The 20955-nt window shown below is 48.9% G+C and overlaps 1 protein-coding gene across 1 annotated transcript; it reads left to right on the top strand.

Moving 5' to 3' along the window:
- The first annotated feature begins 16048 nt into the window (after positions 1–16048).
- LOC144934560 (ADP-ribosylation factor 1-like) lies at positions 16049–20938 on the top strand. Its single transcript, XM_078860484.1, has 5 exons — positions 16049–16268; positions 18204–18370; positions 18749–18859; positions 19047–19171; positions 19759–20938. Exons 2-5 carry the CDS (start codon positions 18226–18228, stop codon positions 19918–19920), a joined length of 543 nt encoding a protein of 180 aa, XP_078716610.1. The 5' UTR covers positions 16049–16268; positions 18204–18225; the 3' UTR covers positions 19921–20938.
- The last annotated feature ends 17 nt before the right edge of the window (positions 20939–20955 follow it).

The raw sequence follows: 20955 nt of genomic DNA, 5'->3' as shown, positions 1-20955 counted from the left end.
AAAAAAGGTTCCCCACCCCTGCTCGAAACGCACGTTGATTCTAAATGTGAAGGGGAAAACCGGAAGACCCGGAGAAAAACTCATGCGACCACAGGAAGAAAGAGACATGCAAATTCCAAACACAGCAGCAGGCATCAGGGTCGGTGTCGAACACACGACCTCCTGTATACCAGGAGAGGTAGTTAACATCTCATCACATCACCGGGCCGGTCACTATGTCATAATGGACTGAGGCCAATCCCAACGCCGATTCGAGGTGGCTAAAGTCAGCGTGATCGACTGAAAGTAACCGCTCTGCAGGAGCTTCCCATGTACTTTGACGACGACAGGAGAACAGACCTGCCATGTTACAGATGGGTCATCGCTATGGCCCTTCAACAATAGCGGCACTCACACAAGATTTCCAGACGAGGGCACGACAAGCTGAAGAGTCCACGAGGGCGTATTCGGAATGCGTCGAATCAATCAATTATAATTTCCCACTTAACACAAGTGACTGCCAAGTTGAACATATTAGTTTCTCACTCCACGTGAGCAGCTGCGCGATCAGCACACTTCATATCAACAACCACCGAATTATTCTTTTTTTCCCTCCTCCACTTAAGACATTGCGCAAATCAAAACGTTGCATTGATCACTTGACTCACACAAGTGTCCTTATTGCCACTCGGCCCACGTGCCCGAGCCCTTCACGCTGATTGGTGTAGCGATTGGCTCGACATTCAAAATCCGGCCAATCGTGACCTGCTCGTGATGACAAACCGACACCGCGGAGCGTTCTGATTGCTCAGCGATGACGATCAACAAGTATTCTTCATGTATCTTCTTCTTCCACGCGTTTGTCCTGCTCACGGGGGAGGGGGGGTCCGCTGTCCTTGCCAACCTTCTCCACGCTGCCCTGTCCTGCGCCATCTCTCTTTCCGCTCCTCGGGCCACCGTGTCCCATCGCACCACATCACTCCCTCCACCTCTTCTGCTGCCTTCCTCTTGATCTCTTTCATTCCACTTGCATCACTTGCACCATCTGACCCACATCATTTTCCTGTTGTCTCTCCGCATGACCGCACCACACCAGCCCTTTCTCTCTCATCTTCTCTGATTTCTACCACCTTGAATCTTCCTCTCACTTCTTCATTTCTCACCCCCTGTCCCTTCCTTGTTAAACCCAACATCCACCGCAACATCCTCATCTCTGTGACTGCCATAGCTTGGTCCCCCCTCTGTCTTGTGCCCCAGCACTTGGGCCCATACAACAGCACCCACAGCCTTGTACAAGTATTCAATCGTATCCAGTCCTATAAAAAATAAAGTTTTGGCTTTTGCTGGCTCATGCGGTGGTGACGTCACCGCGCACGCACGCCTTAAGACGTCACGAGCATCGTGTTGGCGCGTGCCGACATCACGTGCCTCTCCCCCACCCCGCCCTCCAACCCGGCCGTATATCCCGCTTAAGTGCGCGGGCAGTGCTCGTTTTAAATAAAACTAATTATTCGGTGATACAGAATTTGCGTTGGTAGTGGTGCACACGCACAAATACAACAACAAAAAGGCTCTTAAAAAATATTTCTTTAATAGGCGACTTTTCGAGCGATAGATCTTCAAAGCACTGCCCGAAACATCGCCTATTATATATGGTTTATATGTTCCTTTAAAGCAGTGTTATTAACACACGTGTTGAGTTTTTGTTAAAATGAAGTGTTTATTTTAATTGAATAACAACACCGCTTTGTTACTGTGCACCGATGGTCCCGTTTAACCAGCTTCCGTGATGCGACAGCACAGCAAGAAGGAAACAAAAAACGCCAATATCGCAGAGAATGATTCCGGGATCCTGAGTGACAGTTGTGTATGTATGTTGAACTTCTTTCGCACCGTACGTAGCCAACCGTGCTAGTCGGAGGTGTGGAAGGACAACAAAGCCATAATACAGAAGCAGCAGCAACCCTCACTTACCAACGGGGAGAAGTATGGTCAAACTACCTTTGAGTGTCACGGCGTGAGGGTAACCTTCGTGCAGTAGTGGATTGACGGTCCCATATCCACCCACACAGACGACTGCACATCCACCACCCACACAAATGTAAATCATCGTAAACGCCAAGCGTTTTGCTGACCGCATAACATACACTTCAACCAAACCCAATTGTTTTAGATAAAATAGTGAGCAAGGAGGCATGCTTATACTGCATATATTTCTAGCAACTGAACTGCTATATCTTCTTGGTTCTTTCGGTAAAGTCACGTAAAAGGGAAATAATAAAATAATACAAATAAAACATAATAAAATAATTCTCACGACGTTTCGGCCACAACGCCGAAAGAACCAAGAAGATGAATCCCTGCAGTCACGAAAGCTTCAAATCTAGAATTAAGAGCATACAGAGCTTGCGATCAAGATGTGGTCACCGGTTCGATCTCGTTGCTCGGCAGTTTAAACAATGGGCACCTGCCCACCCAAAGGTCTCAATGGGGTGGAGCAGTGTTCTTCACTCATTTTCAGAGGGAGGTCACTTTCGCTACAATTGAGTGCCACGGTGAGAGACGTTAACAGTTTTGTCATAGGAAAGTGGCATTTTGCAAGTCTGCTTCCACCAACGCAATGTGCGGCAGATCCGTCGAATTCTACGATCGTGTCTCGTCGTCTCCGTCTCCGCGTTTGTTTCCCTCCGTGTCTGCGTCTGTCTCCATGTCTCTCGGTACGTCTCGCTTCGTACGTGTCACGATATCTGTGCGTGTGTGTCTCTGCCTAACGGTGTCTCTGTGGCTGTCCCCGTGTCTCCTTAGCGTCTGTGTGTGTCTCCTTAATCCCCGTGTGTCCTCGGCTTTAATGTAGAACAGCACTTGCCCCAAGTCTGTTCAAGGCTATATGGGGGATCTTTATCTTCGTGTCTTCTCGTCTCATGTATCTGCGTGTCCACGTTCCCCTGCGTGTCTCTGTTTTATGTCAATTTGTGTCTCTCGCTCTGTCTCCTGGTCTCAATGTCTCTGCGTCTGCCTCCGTCTCTGTGATGGTCTCCGTTGTGTCTCTCTCTCCGCGCCTGCGTTGGTCATCTTGTCTTTCTCTCTCTACCTCGACAGGGGCCCGCGCATGTGCCCCGTCTATCGTGTGCCCCAGGCCGCGATGTGCGCTCGCCAACTCGCTGGGAGCTCGCTGCGTCGGCGTGGGAGGGAACCGTGAAGGAGGCGAAGTGACTTCGAGCAAGCGACAGGCGTGTTTGGGCATCATCACTCATTAAAATTGCCCCTGAATCCTATTGAACCGGCAGTGTTCATGACGCGCTCAACCTCCTCACCCTCCCCAACCACCTCGTCACGTCTAATGAATGTCCCCTGCAGCAATAACAACGCTGCGTTTAAAAAGCAGCGTCCGTGCGTGCTCGTGGTGCGTGGCATGTGACCGTCTACCAACGCTGTCTGCAGGTAATCATTTCATCATATATAGAGCGTCCCGATATTCCATCATTATCATATTGTCATGCACAAAAATATAATCATCAGATCCTAAATTGTAGCGCAGTGCGCCAGTCACATAAACAGAATCACAGACGTACACACACATAACGTGGGGCAAATGTCCACTGGTTTGTTTCGTCGGCTATCTAATGGAATAACGTTTCTGGAAGTGACACCTTATTCGAAGTTGCTCGAAAGTGTTCATGAAAAACGTCGCAGCGGTGCCTTCCTCAACGGTGCTCGCTGCTGCTGCTACAGCTGCTGCTGCGGGTGTCGTTCGTTTTTTGTAAAAAAAATAATTAATAATAATAATAGAAGAGCGACACCCAGAGCTAGAAGTGCGTGCATCAGCGCTTCGGTTCGGATAAAACTGCCCGTGGGTTGCCCTCAGCAGTCGGAGGGCGACCGAGTGAGCCGAGGGGACGCGCGCGTGAGTTGGGTGAGTCGGTGAGCGAGTCCGTGGGGGGTGGATGCACCAATGCCTTCGCGATGACTTTGTTACGTATATTCTCCACAACGACGCGAATGATTATTTTGAGTGACGTATAACTCTCTAATTTTTGTCGAGAACGATATTGCCCATATCCTAGAGATAGGGTCCATTGCCTTTAGCATCTGGAAGGTATCTCGCATTGATTCAAGTCAGCCTCAATCTGCTGATGTCAAAACCGATCCAGAATTGTATTGTCCAGAATTGAATCAATGCTGTTGAAAGTATTTGCTCCTGGAAGGCTGTCGGGCCGATGGGTTGTGTAAGTAATAGTTTTATTTTTTTGTTTGTGTGGAGAGACAGATACATGAAGTAGACATTGCCCGTGTAGCTAATACATTCAAAACACCGTTACGTTGCATACGCACGCGCTGTTATTAAGGGTGGCACACACACACACAACCACGCCAGGCAAGCGGTGATCGCTAACAGTACTTGTCTCATCAACCGCCTCTGGAAGGCTATACGGGGGGATCTTTTAATCGATTATTTATGATGGCGCACGCTATAGTAGTATTTTATAAAGGTCGTAATCAGTCCGTGATTTATTTATAAACACCCTTTAAGTTAATGTATGCTATTGCCAAAATACAGTTTTGGCATAACTCGGCAACTGCTTACGAGAGGGGTAATATTTTAGCGCGGTCATCAAATGGGTTGCAGTGAAAAGGGGACTCAGAACTAATAAAATAGATTCTAGATTTGACGCTTTCGTGACTGCAAGGATTCATACTCTTAGTTCTTTCGGTAAAGTCACGTAGGTAAAAAATTAAATTAAAATTAATACAAAATAAAATAATGAAAATCACGTTTCGGAGTGATGCAGCAAATCTGGCTGTGACGGTCCCACCTGATGACGGAGACTTGTGTTGCCTCCGAAACGTCGTGATTTTCATTATTTTATGTTTTATTAATTTTAATTTCATTTTTTATCTACGTGACTTTACCGAAAATAATAAAATAGAGTTAATCTCTAAACAGTGCTCGCCGTGTTATACAGCGTGGATGCGTTTTCTAGATATCACATTGCACATGACTGTGTTTGTTCATTCATACCGTGTGTTTTTTTATTCAATCCACAGACCATGAATTGAGAAAGAAAAAACAAAGTTAAACGCGTATATTTTCACAATCCAGCGTATGATATATCTACGAAGTCTTGAGGAGCGTTATTGAAAACACCAAGCGAGGAACGGGAAGAGAATGACGTGGGAGTTGATTTAATTAACTTGCGTGCCCCCCCCCCACGTGTTTTTGGAATGTTATGATTCAGAGAAAGTGGCAACAATAATATTAATAATGCGAAGCCTCACTGAGTCTCGAGGTTTATTTTCAGGAGGATCCTGCTACAATTGGGCTTTTTCGGGGGGCGTCAATTTAATAATGATGGCTTCATGTGAGATGAAACCGCAATAGCCTGAGAAAATCCACCACCCATACGAGGGGAGATAACACTCAACTTTCCGCACAGATAGATTTAATCGACAGGCCATGAATCAAACTTTGCATCCTATCCAACATTCTTAGGTATATGAACACTTCTTAATGACATATAATGTGAAGAAGCGTGAACTTGGGGGTGTCACAGATATATACGTGATCCACCGACCTCTGCCTGCAAAGCAATTTTACAAATCTATGCACGATTTGGAAACGTTTGCCTCTAACGCACAAAGATGGAAGTTTTCCAAATCTGCGCTTGATCCACAAACCCTTTGCTCAAAAGCTCCGAATCATATGCGTGCATAACCACCGCCGCGCGCGACAACAGAATGCGACCTGGTCGCTCGCTCGCTCGCTCAGACGAGATCCATTCTTGTTCACCGTCAAACGCCACTCGCCACGGCGCGCCCCGGCTGATCTCCCGTGGCGGCGAGGCCACTGAATGGATCGCGGGTGTGAATTAGCGAGTGGTGACGCGGCGTGGGCTACCGTGAGTGGGTTATAGCGAGTGAGGGGTCCCATTGTGGCTCACTCAGAGGCGCGATGAAACCAAACTGACAGGCGGGTTCAGACGCGAGCCGCGTTGGGGGATTTGCGCAAGATTAAAGGAAAATGCCTGCGCCCGTAAACTTTGGTGGCGCACATTATGATGATCACATCGCCGTCACATTATCATCACACATCATGGCTGGCAGAGTCAGTCGTGTGTTCAGGTCAGCACGGGTTCATCCCGCACGCCCGTTTGGCTTGGCGGTGGTGCAAGCACGTTTCCATATGTTCAATTGACAGCTGTTGGGTTTTTTAAATGAAATTTTTTGCTCGGTGTCTTTCCAATCCAGTTCATTCTTCTGGTGCTGTCGGAGGTCATGTCATGAGATAAAGAATCCATAATGAAAACAATTCTTACAGAGGAGCGCGTCACATGTATTAAAATAAAGGCTGCGGATAAGATTTGTTTTGATGGCTTCTCCATAAAATAAATCAAGCGGCCTATTTTTTATTACAAAATCGACGATGAAGTTTCCCACACACTCTGCGACGAGATTGTTTCTCCCATCCAAGTAGAGCTGATGTGTTTATTTATTAGAGCTGGGATGTAGCCAACATTGACAGGAGAGATGATCGTTTAAAATGAAGTGTTCTCTTTGCCACGAGAGCCCACACAAAGACAAAGATTCCGCGTATAGCCTGAACAAATATTTGGGGCAAGTGCTGTAAGCGAGCACCTATGAAAACACATGGGCCAGTGGGTGGCCAGCATCACGTCCGGCCGCCTTTGTCTCCCTAGTGGCGATGTTTTATACACTGCACCAGGTACTCATTTGAGGCTGAGTCCACCTAGGGGAGCCCCAGGACCGGTCCAGATGTTTATCACTGGTGTTGGCCGTGAGCGTGAATCGAACTCTGGTCGCCGGGTTCGTAGCGCAAAGCGCGAATCACTACACGACGGCGCCTGAGTTTAATACCCGACCATGGCCAACATCAGTGGCAAGTGGCATTCGAGCTTGTGCAGAGCTCGCCCTTGGGTGAACTCGTCCTTAAATGAGTGCATGGTAGGGTGAGTAAACGTCAGCACTGGGGACACAAGGACGGTCAGGCGCTCTGCTGGCAAAACCGCCCTCTCGTATGCCGTGCCAGCTTTGATGTGTGCTCACTATCAACGCTTGTCCCAATAGTCCACCGGACTAAATGTGGTTGGTCTTTGTGAGGTGTATTATTTGTCGCGTGTGCGTGTTGACGCCTGTGTAGAATTCGGTGGTGTATATCTTTGTGGTGTGTGTGTGGGATAACAGACCACGAATAAGATGTTTAAATTAATTTACGGCAAGCCTGATACGCATTTTGCGCGCGTGTCTGTGCCCATGTTGAACACATTTTCGCTGACAAACACTCACCGCCTTCAAACGCAGGCAAACGCGAAGTCACCGCGGGGGAAACAATAAAATGACCAACAGGCGACGCCACCCGCGGGACGACCTACCGATCCCGGACGAGGAGAAAGGTCGGTTCACGATGGCCAGCAAGCACGGACACGACGGCTCGTACTACCAGACGCTGCCTGCAGCCGCCACCCACAGGAGATCTGAACAACAGGGCTTCGCCACTCGACCGCGGGCAACGGAGAAGCGGAGAGAAACTCACGCCTCCGTCTCCTCTCGGGGGGACGGTCACCAGCCGAGGTCGGTCACAGGTCACGGTGGCCACAGGAACTTGGGCTTTGATCCGGGGTGGAACGAGGGTCGCGTGATGGAGCAACTCGTGCTGGACACGAGGTCGGCGAAACCGCACAGGAGATCAAAGGAGCCCGGCGGCAGGCAGACAAGAGGCGCTGACGTGCGCGAGATCTCCAAGAGCGTCGCGGCCGATCAGCGAGAAGGCAGGAGACACGACAGTGAGAAAGTCCGTAGGAGAGAAAAGGAAACGTGTAAAGCGCGTGGCGACGGTGGCAGAAGTAGGTCTGAAGGTAGGAGGTATGTGGAGGATCGCGGGACTGAAAGGTGGAAGGCGGAGGTAAAACATCGGGTGGAGCCGATTCAGGAATACCCGCACAAGTATACAACAGTCGAAGCCACGTCACCCAGACAGATGGATGTCGTTTACCCGGGCGAAGATCTGTATTACAGCTCCTACACCCGGGGCCTTGCGCCTGAAGATCTGTACAACGCAACTGGTGATCAGACCGCTCGGGTGAGTGCACGAGGAGCGAACAACAGGGAGAAGAGCAGCAGACACGCAGCGACAGAACCGACCAACTACCATCAGCCACGCTGGACAGAGGCCTACGGTCCTGCCTACGATTCAACCCAAGTGTACGGTGATGGGAGACGTGCAGAAGCGAAAGGACAACTGCATCCGCCGCACGACCTGGAGGCGATCAGGGACACGAAACCCCCATCGTACGAAACGTTCCAGCAGCTGAAGAACAGGGGTCAGATCCGTTCGGACAATGAACCTGCAAGCTCCACGTCGCACGAACTCCGCGAGGGACGCGAGCTACAAGAAACAACTCTCGAGTCCCGCTCCGCCCGCGCTGAATCCAACCGCCTCCCTCATTACAAGATTCCTCCCATTTATCCCAACTCGCAGCAGACCCCCGAGCAACACCATGGGCAAGTGGAGGAGTATCAGCCATGCGGTGCACCCCCCGGCGTTTGCCCTGCCCGGGCCATTGTCCACCGCAGCAGCCGCAGCGGCGAGGCGATTTTCTGTTTGATTTCTCGGGCAAACGTCGCGACGTCTCTCCACGACGGCAAGCGGAGCGATGACGCGCCCCTCATCAAGGCCCTCCTCGACGACAACGCTGCGGAGTTCGACTCGCGCTCGGGGAGCACCTCGTATCCTCTGGTGTGTGAGCTGCAGAGGACGCTGCGAGCCAGAGGAGGAGGACAGAAGACGATGAGTGACACGGGCCGAGCAGTCCACGAAATGGCGCCGATAGAGGAGTCCCACCAGGAGAAGCGGTCTGCACGGTCTTGGTCCGAGAGCGATGGGAGGAAGATTCATTGCAGCAGAGAAGACAGGTCGGGACATGATTACCGCCCGCGAGAAGCGTTATCCTCTCATGATTTTACGCACGTTAATGTCCACTCGGCCCGCGAACATAGTGGTGGTTTGTACTCTGAAAGCAGCAGTGCAATTTCAAATGAACGCTATGGAGGCAATCACTCGCGACAAGAAGGTTTCCACGACAATGACCATTCACCCGCTGAAGTTTACGGGCATCATCAGGGAGGTAACTGGCGGCGTACAGGAGAGATACGTGACTCGGCGAGAGAAGGACTTTCCAGGACAATGCACGATCGGGACCACTACTTACCCGGCCTCGGCGAGGAGAATACAAATGCAGCAATGGTCGGCGAGTACAGGTCAAATGTCGCCATGCAGAAACCCCAAGCAGAGTTTGGGCCCAGCTCCACACGACACGAGGACGGGTTCGGAAGGCACTTGCTAAGACCAACAGAATGGCACCACCTAGAAGCAATCAGTGAGCTCGACGACACCGGCATGAGACAGCAGCAGGAGGATTTTTTGCGCCAGCCAGGACGTGGGGGCTTCACCCATCCTCTGGCACAGCAGCAGCGGCAGCAGCAACAGTCAGAGTCAGCCAGACGAACACCAATCGAAGCATCTACACCCTGGGGTGGAAATTCACCCGCACGATGGACGGACACCTTTGAAAGAGTGAACCACAGCAGCCGACGTGAGTTTGCGCAGCCAAGCTCATACCCCGATATTGCAATAATCGATGCCAGTGATAAGGCAATCACAGCCACATATGTTTCTTCGAAGGATTACGTGTACGACTTGCCGGCGGAAAATTCCGGCGGTTGCGTGGAACGTCACCAGCAGCCCGTGCCTTATTCTGATTCCACAGAGTTCCGAATGCCAATCGTAAATCACACAGCTAGAGATCACGTTGAAATACTTCAAGATACAGCACGACGTCCAGGCATGTCCATCAGCTCCGTGTGTCAACCTCCAAATGGCTTGCCGTGGCAAGCAGTGGTTGGGGAGATCCAGGGAAGAGTAAAGGAGGATAAAGAGATGAAGGTGAAAGAGAAGAATGAGCTGGAGAAGTGTCCAAGCCTGAGTGAACTTCGGGTTGAGAGGAGCTCTCTGAAAGAGTCACTTTCAGAGCGGACATCACGCATCCTGGGGATCTCCATCTCAGAGGAGACTCTCAATGTGCTCAGGAGAGAGATGTTGGCTGGAGCCTCAACCAGCTCTCAAAGCAGCCACGCCAAAGCTGGCGAGGGTGAGGGTCAAGGAGTTGCAGAGGTCGGAGTGAATGAGGTGACGCAATCTCGAGAGGACAACGCGCCAGCTGGAGAAACGTCAGCGGGTGCGGCCCCAAGATTCGATGTTCCAGACTCTGACATCTGCGGAAAACACCTCGAGAAAAGTAATGGCGTGAGTGGAAATCCTCCCACGAGTGAGCATGCAGACTTGATCCAAACTTGTGAGGACACCTCGGCTGCTGTGGAGCAGATCTCCTCCACGCATGACCATGAGCTGCACGTCGTCTCAGCTGAGACGAATGATGATGGAGGAGGGGGGAATAGCGAAGCAGGAGGTATAAGAGCAGAAGGAGGAGTGTCCTCAGGTTCAAAATTCGAGGAGCAGTCAGAGTCTGCACGGTCCAGCTCGCCGCAAGAAGACTGTGTCGCTTCATGCAGCAGTTCCGACTGCTCGACAGATACCGTCATCGTCGTGGCAAGGTCGGGAGAAGAAGCCAGCAGCCATGAAACTTCTTCAGCAGCTGCTGATGTGTACTCAGAGTCAGCAGAAGCAGCATTAGAAACGGAAGTAGCAGTAGAAGAAGCAGCAGCAACAGCAATGACAAATAATGAGCCTCAATATGCCAATGCTAGACCAGCTAAAAGTGAGCCACCTCCTCTTCCTCCTCATCCTCCTCCTAAGCGCAAGGTGATGCCAGGAGATGTCCACCAAGGTCAGCCCGACGAGCCTCTGCAGCTAGAGCCATCCTCTGCGGAGGTCCCGTGCGCAGCTCCTCCTGAGGATTCTTCTACATGGAGCCAGGAGGACCAGGACAGCTCCTTCTCTTCGGACTGTTCAGGGTCGGTGAGTGGGGACGAGGCAGCGGGCGCGAAGACAGATGCCCACGGATGCAGGGCAGAGATTGAGAAGAAGTTTGCCAAAACCAAGCCCCTGCGCAGCGGCAAGCGGAGGAAGCTGGGTCGGCAGTGCAAAGCGCAGTGAGGAAATCTCCAGGATAGCTGTAAGACCAGTGGGGTCTGGTTGCATTTAACAGCTCAATTAATTAACACTAGCTTTGTTTATTCTCGATTTGAAGCTTTCGTGACTGCAAGGATTCATATTCTTAGGTGTTTTCGGTAAAGTCACGTAGGTAAAAAATTAAAATTAATAAAGGCCCATTCCTAACAGCGTTCCTAACAGCGTGTTCCAGCCGCACCGAACCTCACAAAAATAATATTCAGGGCCTACCTTGGCTCCTTCCACCCTCAACCAGTATATATACAAATACTGTGTTCTTGGAATTTCTCTCACTTGATACAGCTATCGTGCTGTGACGGTTCCACCTAGCTTTGTTCAACCAGGAAAGCCTGATGGTCCATACTCTTTTTGTTCCAGGAAGGGACTGCACGGGGATGTTTGGCCAATACAATTAAAGAGTGTTTGGCATGACATAATAATAACAATAATGTAGTGTGTTTAATATTCATGAACACAGTTTATAGCGCGTGCATATTTCACGAAATTGGGCGCGTTGTTCGATCGAGAACTCAGAGGAGCTGAGCCAAAGCTCAAAGACCAACATAAGCCAGACTGAACAGCTGAGAGGTCAGAGCTGCTTCTAGAAGGTGTAAGATGCTTAGATGCAGCGAATGTGCAGTGGGAGAGAGTTCCATTTGGCTGGTGCAGCTACGGAGAAGCGTTGCTCAGCCAGTACGGTTGTGGTTCTGGGTACGATAAGGATATTTTTGGACGTGATCCCGGAGGTCTTCGTTTAGCAGTGGATAGACCGTGGTTCACGGTGGTTAAATGTCACTCATTTGTCAATCCACTGCTGGATGAGCGCACGCCACGTCGGTCATTGTGGTTGTTTGGCCATATTTCACCGCGTTGTTAGCGTGGGTTGGTTAAGGGGGGGGGGGGTGGTGGGGCTCCAATGGTTCATATAATCACTCAGCACTGTCGTTCGCTGTAGCTTGGAGTCGAGCCGAGGTTGTCGAGTTTATAGTGCAGCATGCTAATCACCGCTCCCCGAAAATTGTGAACATAATTGTAAATGCAGTGTAATTGAGTGGACACGTACATGTGTTGGGATACGTTCAGGAAGGGTGGTTTGTAGGAATATCACGATCTATAGATTTCGATTCAAAGCTTTCGTGACTGCAGGGATTCATATTCTTGGTTCTTTCGGTAAAGTCACGTAGAAGAGAAATAATAAAATAAAAAATATAATATTTTTTCCTTCTACGTGACTTTACCGAAAGAACCAAGAATATGATATATAGATTAATACATTTAAATCGATTATTTAAACTCACATGCTTGGAAAAATGATTATTTACGAATATTGTATCCATCGTTACACCAGGGCAAATGCTTCCAACACAACTGAACGATACAATCCAGCGGGTAAAGAGGGGACAACAGTCGATTTATGATTTAAAAGAAACACTAGGAGATTCGGTATTACAAATCATATAAAAAAAATCATGGCAACTTATATAGCCGCTTAAAAAAAAATCTCCAGGCGCTATAAAGCGTTTGTTCGAGCCAAACCACTGTTGGACGAAGGCATCCCATGCCCTGTCGGTCATGGGGGTTGTTTGACCATACTTCACCACACTGGTCAGTGCGGGTTGGTAAAGGTTAAGAGTGCAATGCGCTGGCTACTGCGATTGTGTAAATATGCTGACATTCTAAATACGTTTTTCTGGCGATTTATATAAAGGACTGTATCGGTGCACTGAATTAATTATAAATGTACAACGCATTATATAGCATAATATCCATTGTTCACGTTGACAAAAAATAAAATGTTAAAATGACACTGAAAATCACGTGACTTCTCGTTTGAACATGACTACAGAACTAAATCACTATTGTTACATGTACAACCGATGTACTGTCCACGCCTAGACTGTGTGCTCCGGGCGGTCTCACGTGTACGCTGGTATAAAGTGTTCGCTAAAAAACTAGACTTTAAAATAATAATAAAAAGTGGTGACACTGGCCGTGAATGGGAGGAAAAATATACACGATTGTTTCGGGTCATTGCCCTTCTTTATGTGCAACTAGGAAGGCATATTGCCCGAAACGTTGCTTTAAAATCATGGTCAGACTTGTCAATCACTGGAGTGGCGTCACTTTAAAAGTGTTTCTTGTTTTAAACCAAGCTTCAAACGTACGTCGAGCAGCCCGGCATGCACAGCTTAGGCGTGCACCGTGTAGTTTACAAGATGCGAGGAAACAGCAGCCAATATCCATGCAGCTGGCACAGCCCATTATCCAGATGTACAGAATCCTAGGACGCATGCCACGTATAGAACCTACACGTTATCACTGACCCAACGGCAGAGGTCCCTGGCCTCGACCTCACTCGAAGGCAGTGAACATCACCCAACCGGATCCGCGATGAAGCGACCCTCTGCTTCACGAGTGAAAGTCGAGGGATGTGACCCCAAAGCGCGATTTGTGGCCATGAGTCCCAGACCATGGAGCGCATCGCATCAACCTGCCCACCGAGATCTGTTGCCTAAGGCGCTTCATTTGTCCACTTAGGATCTCAGGAAACGACTCAGTGGACGACTCAGTGGATCGCCAATCCCATTATAAGCTTTTCCCGGCATGCGAAAGAAGACGTGAGCCGTTTTGTTGACGTCTTTATTTAATAGACCTTTAATTAGGGGGACGTTAACGTATTACCCAGTAAAGATTACACTTTGGGCCAACGTTGGCATTTGTTTGAAACCATTGTACCAACATTGGCCCAAAGATCCATGTTAACAAGGGTAATGAGCCTGCTATTCGCCCAGTGAATTACAGCATGAAAAACCATTGAGATATGCATTGCCCTGAAATGTGCAGGTTCTTAATGAACGTTTTAGTGCTTTAGTACAGAAGCGTTTAAAAGGACGGGCTGTCAATGTATGTTCATTTAAAATATTCCATGGAGCAGTGGGCGCAGTAGTTGGCATCTTGTGCCGGAAACCGTCCATCGGTTTGATTCCCGTCCACAGATATGAAGGGCGAAGCAATATCTGAACCACTTCACCAACCTGCACTGCCCACCGTAAAGTCTGGTCAAACCACTATCACCGACTCTCTATGGGTAAGCAAGCCTTCATCCAGCAGAGGATTGCCATCTTGACGAGCGTGAGCGTAATCGATGAAATAGATCACCGTCTCTCTCGTAGACGTCTCTCCGAATGAAGAATAAAAGTATTTATCTCACCATCCCAGCGGCACCCACGGCCTTGTTGGGTCGATCGCACCGCGTGCCTCGGGGCGACAGTGCGGACCACGCTGGCGGTCCCCACGTGGCGATTGTACCGCGATTATGCAATCCCAACCCCGCCGCCTTCAAGTTCATGTATTAGGTATAGCCCTGTGAGCCATTCGGCTCTTGAATCGGGTGCAACCGCAACAAACAAAAAACATGTACAAAAAACATCTTAAAGTGAATATGTAACTGAGTGCAAACAGAAAATCCAAGAAAATACAGCAAAACACTGCAGAAAAAAACACCGCACACCAATCTTAATTTTAGAACACCAACGCTGTGTGCAAAAATCCCAGTGGGATGCAAGCCAAACAACCAACAATAACCACAAGACAACCCAGACCAAGGCCATCAGTCCAACTCTGCACCACAACAAACAAACACGGCCAAACCAATACACCTCTCGAAATCACCAAAATAAAGCCATGAAACCAATGAAACAGTGATCATAGGAACTGTGACGGAACCTTCACAATAAACGGCATAAACAACATGCACCACCAAAACCCTGCAGCCATAGCTGGCTGCACGAGCCACTCGGAGTGTGGGGGCTGAAATCGCTTTGCGGATGCCAAATGCACCGCGAGGGGGGTTTGGGGGTGGCCAACTCCACTCCCGACCGCCTTTGTCTCCCACCGCTGCGATGTTTTACTACAACACCGCAGCAGGTACTCATTTGAGGCTGAGTCGACCTGCGGGAGGCCCAGGGGCCGGTTGGGATAATCGTCAAGGGGCCATCCATTGAGTAGGTACGCAAAAATCTGTCAAAGCTTGACCCCTCCTCCTCCTCCCCTCCCTCTACGCACGCGGACTTTTGACCCCCCCCCCTACCTGGGTACGTACGCTTGACCCCACCCCCCGCGAATCCTATAGAACGGCCGATACTTAATCCACGCAGAAACGATCAAAGATTAATCAATATATTAAGGTGTTTAAGCAAACAGGTAGTCCACCGCCGGACTATCAAACTCATTTGAAGCCCAATATAGACAAATTATTATCGAGGCTTGACCCCCCCCCCCCACCGTTTCCTATGCGTACACACATTGTCAGTAGAGCCCCCCCCCCCATACGCATGCTACGCATTTGTGTTAACCCCCCTCCCCCCTCCATGCGTGCGCACGAGGTGGATGGCCCCCACGGGTGTCGGCCGTGAGCGGGGGGGGGGTCAAACCCCGCCCGCCAGCTCCCTCACAACCCGACTGCGCATGCGCGCGCGAGGCGAAAGTGCGAGGCGGTGGCTGGTGACGTCACCACCTCCACGCGTTTCTCGCCGACGCGCAACCAGCACGCGCGAGCGCGGCCCGCGTGGCGTGTGACGTTACAACGACCAATCAGAGCGCGCGCGCGCGCGTGCGACGAGCTGGAGGCGGCGACGCGGAGAGTGAACCAATCAGAGCGCGCGCTTGCGAGTAGGGGCGGGAACTAGGCCCCCGGGGCACGTGACGTCACTCCCGCCACGCGTTCGTCTCCAGCAGCGCGCGGGGCGGGTTGTTGGGGGGGGGAGGGGGGGAAGAGAGGCCCGTGGGGGCGGTGGCGTGGACGGGGGCTCGTGATGACGTCCGACCGATCCCACCAATGGGACGCTCGCGACGGGCGGGATGGGGCGGGGCTTGGCGTGGCCGCGGTGACGCGAGCGCATTGCGCAATCGCCCGCGCCGCCCCCCGCCAATGCGCATGCGCGGCGCGGCGACGTGGAGGAGCCGGCCTTTAAACGCGACGTATTTGACGGCGAGCGGTGAAGTTTTTTTTCCTCTCGACTTCTTCTCATCCTCCTCCTCCTCCCTGCGCTGTCGGCGAGCGAATTACGGGCGCTTCGAGAATAACCCGCCGCGCTCCAGTCAGCGCGACACTCGGTCTGGTGCGACTCGTTGTCATTGGAAGTCGGTAAGGAAGGGGGGGGGCGAAGCCTCCGGCCTAGTGCGGCAGTCTCGTTGCGAGACGACTGCAATGGGAATGATAATTATAATCACATTAATAATGTGCGGCTGCTTGCCAGTCAACTGCTGGGGGAAGTCGCCCACCCCAGGCCATGTCGGTAATGGGGGTTGTTGACCATACTTCACCAGTGCGGATGTGTGAAGAGGGCGGCTAGAGGAGGGGGGGGGGTTCAAGGGCCGGTTCAGATGTCACTCGCTACTCGTGTTGGTCGTGGGTGGTGGGAGTCGAACGCAGCTCGACGTGTTCATAGTTCAGTGGGCTAGGGATCACCCCCCCCCCCCCCTCACTAGTAGTTTTACTCTGATTAAACATAGTAATTACGTGGTTAGTATCAGGGTTGTTAGTGTTGGAGGCGGCGCTCATTTCCGCTGGTATCGCGGAGACCGTGGTGGAAATTAAACATTCCCATGACAGGCAACAATCTCCATAGTGGCAACTAATTGTTTTCAGCGACCTCGGGAGGATGAGTGGTAATGTTCTGAGTCATCCTGAGTAAACTGTATGTATGTTGAACTTCTTTAGCACCGTACGTAGCCAACCGTGCTAATTCGACGCTGCCGTGGAAGGACAACAATAACTTGTAATCTGATTGATTTGGGCTGCTCTGATTAAAAACGATATCCGTGGTTAGTTGATGACATTGGCTATTTAATCCGTAGTTCAGAGTTGGGTGCAACAGTGTGGTTAGCGCACTGCGTTTATGAATCGGCATGGCTAACATCAGTGCCGGGTGATATTTGAACTGCAGTCCTGAGCCCCAGGCCCTCTTCACCATCCGACACTCACCAGTGTGGTGACTTTTGGCCAAACAATCTCTATGAAAGACGCGGTTTGAGAAGCTCTTAATTCAGCAGTGTATTGGCAAAGGGCTACATTATTAATACTATACAGTGGATATACCCTGTCTCATTTGCCGGAACCACTTAATGTGGCAACTGTTTTTTCCCCATATTTTGTATAGCCACTGGTTCTTACATGTTTTACTTATATTGGCATCATAAAGCTGTGTAATCTGTTTGCCCCTTTTTTCTTAAATCAAGTTCCGTTTATATTTTGCCTCGTCGACTAACTTGAGTTTGACTGCGACGTGGAATCTCCCAATCCAGGAAGTAAATGTCACCAAACGCGTACTGTGCTGTACAGTACTGGATGGTTTAATTAAAGTAAATAAAGCAAAAATCTTCCGATTCATCATTATTACCGCCTGCTAACAGAGCAATATCAAATAGGCCGACGTTTCGGAGAGTTACGCTGCAGACCAGATTCTTGAAATATGAATATTGTATAATTTGTAAATCAACATTTACACTGGTTCCCTGAATAAAACCGAAAATGCTAAGTTGATATGAACCGTTTTTGACCGTTTTTAACTTCATTTGTCTACTTCAAGTTGAACTTTTTATTAAGGCACAGTGTAAAGAACTTTATAACTCAGCTGTAGCACATCTCGGTTCCCTGTGTGAAGGGACGTTGCCTAAAGCGTCAGTTCTGGCATAAGACAGCTTTTAATGAATATGACGAGTTTTATTCGTACCTGTGTACCACTGCCAATGCAGTTATTTTGTCATCAGTAGTTATATAAAAACAGATACGTATTCAGAAATCTTCCAACTGTATACAAGGACAGGATATACATGCACATTGTAAAGTGGGCACATGTGTGACTGGTCGTATAAAAGTTTACGTTTTTTCGTTGTCTTTAAATTGCAAACTCAGTGGAATTAAGTTTTATGAAATGAGCCACTTATATATCTCAAGTGAACATTTACCCTGTACATTGCTATTAATGTCAGTTATAAAACATCAATTGTACTGTAATTGTATTTTCTGTGACGCAACAGGCCATGGAGATAACACTGTTTTTTGTTTGGAATTTTACAGTTGTGCCTTCATCTCTGCAGCCATGGGGAGCCTTTTTAGTGTGTTTAAAGACTTGCTGGGCAAGAAGGAAATGCGCATCTTGATGGTGGGACTTGATGCAGCTGGAAAGACTACAATCCTGTACAAGCTTAAGTTGGGAGAAATCGTCACGACCATCCCCACTATAGGTACCACACCACGAAGTTAATTTATCATTGTTTTTATTGTCTTGGCATGGTTCCTGCTAGGCAGTGTTCAGGGCTAGAGGCAGATGAGTGAAATATTATATTGTAGAGAGAATATGGTGGTTTGGGGGTCATTGCAGCAATACTTCATCAAAGTTTTAATTCTGGCTATGTACCTTTGTAGGAGTGGCTAACAATGGGCAATCCACAGGTTGCCCTCGCCACAGATGAATAACCAGCTCATTGTTGACACCCGCCATAAACGTTCAACTATAGTGCTGATCCCATTGTCGATTTGTGGTTGGTGCCAGGTGACTATGACAGGTGCCGAGCTATACAGTACATGCTCCACCCATCTAATGAGCAGTTTTCTGTGTTTAGGGTTTAACGTGGAGACTGTGGAATACAAAAACATCAGCTTCACGGTGTGGGACGTGGGTGGTCAAGACAAAATTCGTCCACTTTGGCGCCACTACTTCCAGAACACGCAAGGTATGTGTTTATTGCATTTTTTTGAAGGATACATAAACATTAAAGTTGTCAGTGATGTTGCCACTGAAAGAATAATTGGCTGAGTTTGAGATGCTATTCGTAAGTCGAGTGTCCATTTACTTGAGATAAAGCAAAGTGGTTTCATGTCGCAGTGCTGAGAGGTTGACGTAAACAACTGTTTCTGCAGGGCTGATATTTGTGGTGGACAGTAATGATCGGGAACGTGTGAACGAGGCAAGGGAGGAGCTGATGAGAATGCTTGCTGAAGATGAACTCCGAGATGCTGTTTTACTGGTGTTCGCGAACAAACAGGTAACTTGAATATTTATTTTGTGTCATATAGTTTTGCTGCCAGTCGCTAACATGTGCTCCCTCACTGAAACGCTTATTTTTGTGGAAAGTTGGAATCTTGTCCATTCACTGGTAAATGAGGGCCTTCCCTATGCAGTGCAGGCCATCTGGGTTATTTGACTACTGCACATGCTGGTCAGTGAGGGTTGGTGAAGACGGGGAACATAGATGTTGTAGCATCGTTAATTATTCCTTACTGCACTCCCCTCTGCTAACAATGTATCCTCGCAACAGCGTACAACAGCTGTTTTAATGCATGGTCACCTATCCAAGCACTATCCAGGCTCAAATTTACTTAGTTTTCAAAATATAATGGGGATGAGATGTATGCTGGGTGATGTGGTAATTGGCAGCTATTAATTTCAGCTCAATCGGTCTGCGTCGGTGACCCAGAAATAATATGCCCAGTACACATCCCGTGTATACGTTCCACTATGGCTGTGGCTCCCGAGTCACAACATGCCTACCAGTAACCCAGAAAATATTCCATGGAAAATCAAGCCCTGGTCATAAGCATCCACATAAACGCTCATTTCCTCCCTCGACAGGATCTGCCCAACGCGATGAATGCAGCCGAGATCACAGACAAGCTGGGCCTGCACTCGCTGCGCCACAGGAACTGGTACATCCAGGCGACGTGCGCCACCAGTGGTGATGGCCTCTACGAGGGCCTTGACTGGCTGTCCAACCAGCTCAAGAACCGGAAGTGATGCACGCAGCTGTTGCCTGGCAACCAGCGTCAGTCATGAGAGCCACCCCATCCCTCCTTCACTGTCCTCTCACCCCATCCACCTTAAACTCCCCAATTCCCAATCCCAGCGAGGCATGGAACTTTTGCTTGTGTGTGTAATGGTGGTGGTGCGGAGCAGAGGTGTTCCTTACAATTAGGTGCATAAAAAACAGAAGTTACTGCAAATGTTGCTTTTAACCTTCCAATCTATGCTTACTCAATTTGGCTGCATTGTGAATCCAGATGCTCATGGAGGATCATAGAAACACTGGGGGGGGGTTGTGATTGCAGGTAAAGCTGTAAGGTGTGTTTTTGATTTCCATATTTATTTATGCCTTTTTCAATACAAAAAACATAGGGCTGAAGTGCAAACTACTGTTGAGCAGGTTATCAGGTCGGTGTGCTGGGGTGGGCTCAAGTTTGGCTTCAATTGACAATGAGATGAGAGCAAGTGCAGTGGATATAACCACAGCCATTTGTCGTGCATAAACCTGGCTTTAAAACAATTATATTCCAAACATTCAAGATCACACATTTATTTGCCTGACTGCAAAACCTGTGAAGGGCAAGTTTGCATTTAAAACTTCATCTAGAATGGCATTGATTTCCAAATGCGCTGCTTTTGTCAAGTGTTTCAATCCACTGGTAAATTAAGGCCTCCCCCAACGTAGTGCAGGCCATCTGGGTTATATGTTGTTTGGAAGCAAATGCAAGTTGTTGTTTCACATCCATTGCATTATGTGCAAATGTATGGGATGAATTTTTTTGTCTTTGGGTTTTGTTACCATTACCATTCCTTGAGTTATTGCAGTAAATTGCAAGTTGTTGAATTTATATATCCTGTAAAGATGGTCAGGCCCTTTTAAATAGACTAGGTTATATTAGTAGTTGGAAACATTCAGACGTTGATTGCTTTGCTATGTGTTTTTGTGGTAGTTGGGTCTTTGTTTTATATGATGGAGAAATCAAAACTATTGTAATAAAGTAAAGGACAAAAATACATGTTGGTGTTTGA

The sequence above is a fragment of the Lampetra fluviatilis genome, chromosome 10, assembly GCF_964198595.1.
Source record: "Lampetra fluviatilis chromosome 10, kcLamFluv1.1, whole genome shotgun sequence".
Taxonomy (NCBI): Eukaryota; Metazoa; Chordata; class Hyperoartia; order Petromyzontiformes; family Petromyzontidae; genus Lampetra; species Lampetra fluviatilis.
Note: the sequence above shows the minus strand (reverse complement) of the source record. Positions and strands in the feature narration are given on the sequence as shown.